Source organism: Mus caroli, chromosome 4 (assembly GCF_900094665.2).
Source record: "Mus caroli chromosome 4, CAROLI_EIJ_v1.1, whole genome shotgun sequence".
Lineage (NCBI taxonomy): Eukaryota > Metazoa > Chordata > Mammalia > Rodentia > Muridae > Mus > Mus caroli.
In genome coordinates this window covers 113,514,811-113,521,921 of record NC_034573.1, presented here as the reverse complement: position 1 = coordinate 113,521,921, position 7,111 = coordinate 113,514,811, and the positions used below count along the sequence as shown (strand labels likewise).

The 7,111-nt window shown below is 42.1% G+C and overlaps 1 protein-coding gene across 1 annotated transcript in view; it reads left to right on the top strand.

The window, feature by feature from the left end:
• The window catches only part of Akirin1 (akirin 1), a 15,708-nt gene extending 10,038 nt beyond the window's left edge, over nucleotides 1–5,670 (top strand). Inside the window, exons 3-5 of the mRNA XM_021159665.2 lie at nucleotides 2,026–2,160; nucleotides 3,179–3,250; nucleotides 3,996–5,670. Of these exons, the coding sequence (XP_021015324.1) occupies nucleotides 2,026–2,160; nucleotides 3,179–3,250; nucleotides 3,996–4,006 (218 nt within the window). The 3' untranslated portion in view covers nucleotides 4,007–5,670. The remainder of the gene's footprint in view (nucleotides 1–2,025; nucleotides 2,161–3,178; nucleotides 3,251–3,995) is intronic.
• The last annotated feature ends 1,441 nt before the right edge of the window (nucleotides 5,671–7,111 follow it).

The window sequence follows — 7,111 nt, the reverse complement described above, 5'->3', positions numbered from 1 at the left end:
AGAGGCAGGCGGATTTCTGAGTTCGAGGCCAGCCTGGTCTATAGAGTGAGTTCCAGGACAGCCAGGGCTACACAGAGAAACCCTGTCTCAAAAAACCACACACAAAAAAAAAAACTTTAAAAAGCAAGGGTGAAGTTTGTAATTTTTTGTTTTTTAATTTGGGAACAGAATCTTTGTAAGTTGTCTTAAGATTTGTTTGGGTAAATTCTTACCTCATACTTTATAGGATCTGGAAATAAATGTTTTTAAAATATGTAAATGTAAACATATGAATTTCTACTACATTTATTTATGGTGGGAGGCAGATGTACTTATGCCATGGCATGCATGTGGTGGTCAGAGGAAAACTTGTAGGAGTTATTCTCTCTGTGCACAGTCTGGATTCACTCAGGCTCAGGTCCTGGGGCTTTATCCATGGAGCCTTCTCACTGGCCCAGTAATTTTAAAGTAGCAGAAAATGTGAGTAGAGAAATGATTGCAGATGATGGGTGTGCCTAGTGTTTTGGTCATGTTTCATTTCTAAAGGAAAAAATACTTTGTTTAGTTTAAGAGAAAACAACCACAGGGTGTGTTGTTTCAGGGTGGTAAGCAGCTTAAATACTGACTGGAGTGAATGAAGATTCTAAACTAACGAGTGAGGATAGGATGGGTTATGGCTTGATCTTTATGCAGATCTGTTACTCCAACTGCCAGCTTCAGACTCAAGCTGTAACCATGCTGCTGTTTGCTTCCTTTGTTCTCACCTACAGAGTAGAAGCTTGCTCTATAACTTTTGCCCCTCCCATTTTTGCTGAATATTCTGAATATGATTGATAAAACAAATTCACATCTGAATAGCTCCCAAGAAGCTGAAAATTACAGTTTTGATGTTCATGGCGTCTGCTGGTAAAGTGACTAGGATAACTGAGACATTTTGTGAAGAGATTCATTAAGTAGCAGAGAATGACTCTTAACTTTAATTCCTAATCTTTCTGACAGTTCTGGGTGTATAGGAGTCTGATTAATCACGAGGAGTGTGAGTTCATAAAGGTGTGATGACTGGCTAGAGATGTGGCTCAGTTGGTAGAGTGCTTGCTTAGCATGCATGAAGCCCTGGGTGCGATCCTCAGCATAGAATAAACCAACACAGTAATCCCAGTATTTGGGGAAATAGAGGCAAAAGAATCAGAAATTAAAGATTATTTGAGGGTACTAATAAGTTCAAGGCCAGCCTGGACTTCTTGAGACCATTTCTAATAGGGAGTGTTAAGGGGTTAATATTTGTGATTTGGTTTATATTGTTGAGCAAATAAAGGTCCTGAGTCATCAAAATCGGTTGTGGATTCTAAAAGTAAAAGATGCCTGGGCCCTGACCTACTATAGAATTAAATTATCAGAAAGTATAGTTTTGATGTGTTTTATAGTCAGGGCCTTCGAATCTGATGTGCATAGGGGTCACAAGTGCTCCAGGATAGCAGTGAATAAAGTCCAAAACAAAGTCACCCACCTTACAATAGGAGAGGTGGATATGGAGACACGCCATGAATCCCAGGACTGGGAAGGTGGAGGCAGGCGGTTCTCTGTGACTTTGAGAGCAGCCTGGTCTACAGAAGTGAGTTCCAGGACAGCCAGGGCTCTGTACAGAGAAACCCTGTCTTAAAACAAAACCAGATGTAAGCTCTCATTTGTAATCTTATCACTTAGAGAAGTAGAGATAGGCAAGATCCATGGGGCTCCCTGAGTAGCCGGGCTCGCCCATCTAAAGCTAAGAATATTTATATGAAGGTTAATTCTGAACCTCAGAACTGGAATACATAGATTCCATAGTGTAAAGATTTATCTTTTGGGGGCTATAGGCAATCTGGGACTAGGCAAACGCTCTACGCAGCTTTTGTTTTTATTTAGAGACAGGGTCTTGTTAAGTTTCCCATATGTGCCTTAAATTCTGTTGTTCTTGCATTTAGAATTGCTGGAGTTATAGGCATGTGCTTATATTTGTTTTATATTTATATATTAGTACCCAGCTTATATTTATGGTTTTGCCAGGTGCTTTCTGGATGAAGAAGGACCAGCCCACCTTTACCCTTCGACAAGTGGGGATAATATGTGAGCGTCTCTTAAAAGACTATGAAGATAAAGTCCGAGAGGAGTATGAGCAGATCCTCAGTACCAAACTCGCAGGTAGGCTGAGACATGGGTGCTGCTGCTGTTTACACAACTCAGAAAAGATGGCTTCATGCAGGAGATGTTACGGATTGTGAGCACTGAGGCCACTCTGGTGCTGTCATGGTGTTATTTTTACATCTTATGAAAGAACTCATTTGCATGTAAGAATTTTCCATAAGTATAGGCAGTGAGTAGGCCACCAGCTGGTCAACAGGTGGTTGGCCTGTCGTACTGACTTCCTAACAGGTGTCAGGATTGGGACAGTGCAGTATCACCAGCATGTTTAAACTTCTGCTCGAGAGTCACTGTGCTGATGTATAGGTTGGGCGCTCTGTTTGGGAAGTATGATAGAAAAAAAAACAAGTACAGGGCAGCTGAGGCTAGAGAATAGGTGGTTAGGAAAGACAAGTGGAGCCCTGTGTTGAAAAGAATAGAGCCTAGAGAGTGCCTCAGCCCGTAGGGCTTTCTGCTCTCCCAGAGGACCCATGCTGGATGGTTCGAGACAACCTATAGCTACAGCTGCAGCTGATCCAGCACTCTCTGGACTCAGGGACAGCTGCACTCAAAATACATACCAACAATGCCCCCATATATAGATACACGTAATTTTAAAAATAATGATAAACGAGCTAACTGTGTGGACTAGGCTAGCCTCAAACTCACAGAGATCCTTCTGTTTCCAGTCCCCTCAAAAACTGGGATTCCAAGCATGAGCCACCATGCTCAGCCTTTTTTTTTTCTCTTTGCTTTCTTAGTTGGGAATCTGCTGTACCCATTTGCTTACGCAAGTCTTCTGTTACTGATCCCACTGTAATCCCATTTGCTCATGTTTTCATTTCATAATGAAAGGACTTCAGAAATCTAAGCTCATAGATTAGATCTCTGTACTGTGAAGCCATTGGTAGAGGGTAGAATTACAGGAGAGGAAAGGGAATGTTTGCGTAGAGAATGCAAACAGGGAAGCCAGATGCCATCATGCTTCCTAAATTGTGGAGGCATTAGGGATGGGTTTCTCTTTCTTATATCTTCACAGAACAGTATGAATCGTTTGTGAAATTCACGCATGATCAGATCATGCGGCGATACGGAACAAGGCCAACAAGCTGTAAGTAGACCAAGTTTTTCTTTAAAATATCTGGTTCTTAAGAACATAATTTTGCTTGGGAGTATTTTGTATCCTGAGAGCAAAAGGCTCTTGCAGAGGGCCCAGACTCTTCATGTGGGTTCCCAGCACCCATATGGTGGCTCACAACCACCTATCCTTTCAGTTCCAGGAGATCTGATGCCTCCTCCTGACCTCCAAGGGCACCTGGCAAACATGTAGGACACAAACATATATGCAGGCAAAACATTCATACACATAAAATAAACTAATCTAAAAGTAACTTTTTTAAAGACTCTGTAAAGTGAAATGGCTAAGAATACTTTGGCTTCCAGCACAATGTCAAACCAGCAAGTCTTACTTTCACATAATCCTCACACTGTCCTAGGAGGTGCAGCTTGTAATGTTGACCCCATTTTATTGGTAAGGACAATACTTAGAAATGTTAGATAATTTGCTCAAGTTTCTGTAGTTAGCCAAGATTCTACCTACAGTCGTCTTTGTTAATATTTTATCCCCAGAAAGGCAGTTCCAGCTAGTTCATGGATGTTGATTTATCCAATGAGTGGTCAAGATTTCTTAATTCTAAATATTTGAAGTACTTGAAACACGTTTCTTACATTCTTAAAGTTTAGTGCTTTTGAAGTAGTAGTTCCTGCTGTTTGATCGATTACTACTGGTATATGTTTTTAAAAGTGTGAAACTGTGTCTTCATTTTTCCTATTTGTCTTTTAATCCTAATTTGCAGATGTATCCTGAAGCCTTCTTGCCTATCTGGGTACCAGGTGTGACCTCAAGAGATGGCTGCTGTACACTTTTTGCAACTGGTTTGATATCACATTTCAGCTCCAACTTTGCATCCTGAGAACACTTAAATGTTTCTGCAGGTCCATTTTATACAACTTGAAAGACCTTAAAACTTTCTGGTTGCCACAAGCATATCTTTCTTTTCTGCTCATCCACTAAACAGCTGTGCCCTACTGTGACAGGTTTTCCAGACAAAGTACCTGGAACAGCTGTCTAGCAAAGAATGCCTTCAGTGGCACTCAACACGGGGAGTGTCCCCAAGCACAGCTCTGTGAGAGGTGTGAGTGTGTGCGTGCGTGTGTGTGTCTGTGTTTTAAGTTATTATTTGTATTGTGCAAAAAAATTTTTGATCTTGGGGATTCTGGCTGTGAATTTGATGCACGACAATTATGGTTAAAAACATTTTCTTGGTCTACAGAAGATCATTAATGTTTGGTGACCATATAGGTTGTAACAGTGGGTTGNTTATTTGTAGGTATTNTCGTTAAATACAGGGACNGTTTCCAGGCACANAATTTGAATTGTAAGTTAGGNTGGACATTAGATGTGATTATGATGATCTAGGGAAGGTCTGCAGTCCTGAATCTGCAAATACGTGGTGAGAAATTAGAACAAACTGGAGACAGGCTATCAGTACATGGACTCTGCCTAGCTGTGCTGGAAAAATACTTTGACTCCAAGCCTTAAAATATCCTGTGGAGTCTGAGCTCACCTCATTCATACAGTCACGGAGCTCCCTGAACGCTGAACTTCTGCAGGGAAAAGATCTCCCCTGGAGCGGAAGATCAGGGTGTCCTCGGAGCGTGTAACGAGTGCGGGGCTGGGCCAGGCTCACAGCACTGCTACCTGGGAGGAGCCGCTCACCTTCGCATCAGTTTCAACACAGAATCTGGACCCTTTGTCCAGGTTACCCCAAACTCTCCTGAGGTGTCTGTGTTCAACCCTTAGAGCTTGGTTTTGGCAATACCCTGCCTGAAGTTGCTTATTGGCTGTTCTTTGCCTTGGTCCCAAGGCTGTGAGCAGAAAGCAGCCTCTGTTTTGAGGAGGTGGGATTTAAGTATACATTTATTTTTACTGTGACTTGTTCAGGACCACATTTTACAAAATGCCTTGTTTCCTTTACTGTTGTTTTGGAAAGGAAAGTTTTATGAAAACTGTTTTAGTTTGAATATAGAATAGTTATATTAATTACGGCTTTATTTTGGAAAAATCTTGAGTTTTAATTCAAATGTTTGCCAATACCTTCCAAAGTCAGGTGATACTCAGAGACAGTTGTTGTGATCAGCTGGCTTGCGGACATTTCTGGGGTATTCACATTTGAAGATTCCTTATTAATGAATGTCTTTGACTTAAATCTAACCAAAAACTGCAACATTATTCTTTGTACATTTTCATTATATAGTGTTAACAAGCTTAGTTGCAAACGAATAAAATACTTAAGCTATTTGTTTACCTTGCCTTCTTGATGCTGTGATGATGTGTATTAGTTCAGATAACTCTAAGAAGGCTGCTGTAACCATTTCCACAGTTCCACAACCTGTTGGAGATTTACAGACTCTGAGAGCTCACCAGTGCTCTTTTAATAATTAAAGAATGACTGGCTCGCTTAAAGGACAGTTTGTTTTATCGCTTCTTTCTCCAGTGTAGTTCCTTGTTCCCTGAAGAGGGGCCATAGTAATGGCTGTGTGTGGTGGGTAAAGGCATGTGGGGCTGCCAAGACTTGAAGGCTGCTCGCCCCAAGGCCTATCAGACACCACGGTGCTGCGCTTCCTTAGAAAGCATTCCGTCAGTGGCTTCTGGCTACAAGTGGCTTTCATCCTGAACAGTCCTGACACCCTCTCAACTGCTAGCAGTGCCTGCAGGCTGTCTTTAGGTTATCCTCTGGGGCCACTGAGTGTGATACGTTGTGGTTGGCATTAGGGAATGAGGCTACATATTTGGGGCCATGGAAGCCTGTGGGTGTTTGAAGTTCAAGGTCATCCTTGGCTAGATTGCATTCAAGGCCAGCCTGAACTATGTGAGTACAGGAGACCCTGTAAGTATATGTATGTATGTGTGTGTGTGTGCATACATTATATGTGTGTGTATATGTGTGTATACATATTTGTGTGTATGTATATACACACACACATCTATATGTTTATTTTTTAGCTTCACCTTGACTTCTAGGGCTAGGACTTAAGGGTACTTCCCAGGTAGGGAAATTCCGTTGTCCTATGGAAATCCTGACTTAATAATAAAACCTACAAAATCTACAAGGAAGCATTGGAATGTGTGGTTTTAGAAGAACCTATATGGGGAGCTAGTTACGTAGCTGGCTGTGCAGACTAACACCTGTGTTTAGTGTGTTTTGTCTTTTTGACACTACTGGGAATTATACCCAGGGCTTCACACATGCTGGGCAATGGCACTACGCTACTACACTACTGGGCTATTTCTCTAGCCCTTTTCTAACATCGTGAACTGAAGGGGTGGAGGTAAAAATATATGTTCCTGCTTCCATCGGAGGAGGAAGAATACCATGTGATACAAGAACAGGAATAGACCTGGGATGAAGCACAGTTGGTAGAGTGCCCGTCTGGCGTGCACAGAGCCCTGGGTATAGTCTCTGGCACTGCAGTAAAGCAAACGTGGTACATGTCTGTATCTCTAGGATGGGACCCTACGTGGTGAGGTTGGAAGCTAGCTTGTACTATGTGAGAGCTGTTCTAACACGTGGTGAAGGGCTACAAATGACTTGGCTGAGAGCATATACTGCCCTTGCAGAGAGACCCAGATTTTGTTCCCAGAAACCACAGAGTTTGAAGCACACCTGTCTTTTTTTCCTTAATTCTTTGTGAGTTTCACATCATCCACTCCAGTCCTGCTCTGCTCATTTCCCCGTCCCCTCATTTGCCCTTGCTGCCTCCCCCTCCCCAAAACAAAACAACAGAGAAAACATAAAAATGTACTTGGAAGCTGTAGTGTGTCAGTGTCTCGAATAGTATATCCCTGTCTGCATAGATTCACTTGTTCATTGCAATGAGTCATTGATCTGGTTTGAGATCTCTGGGGCGG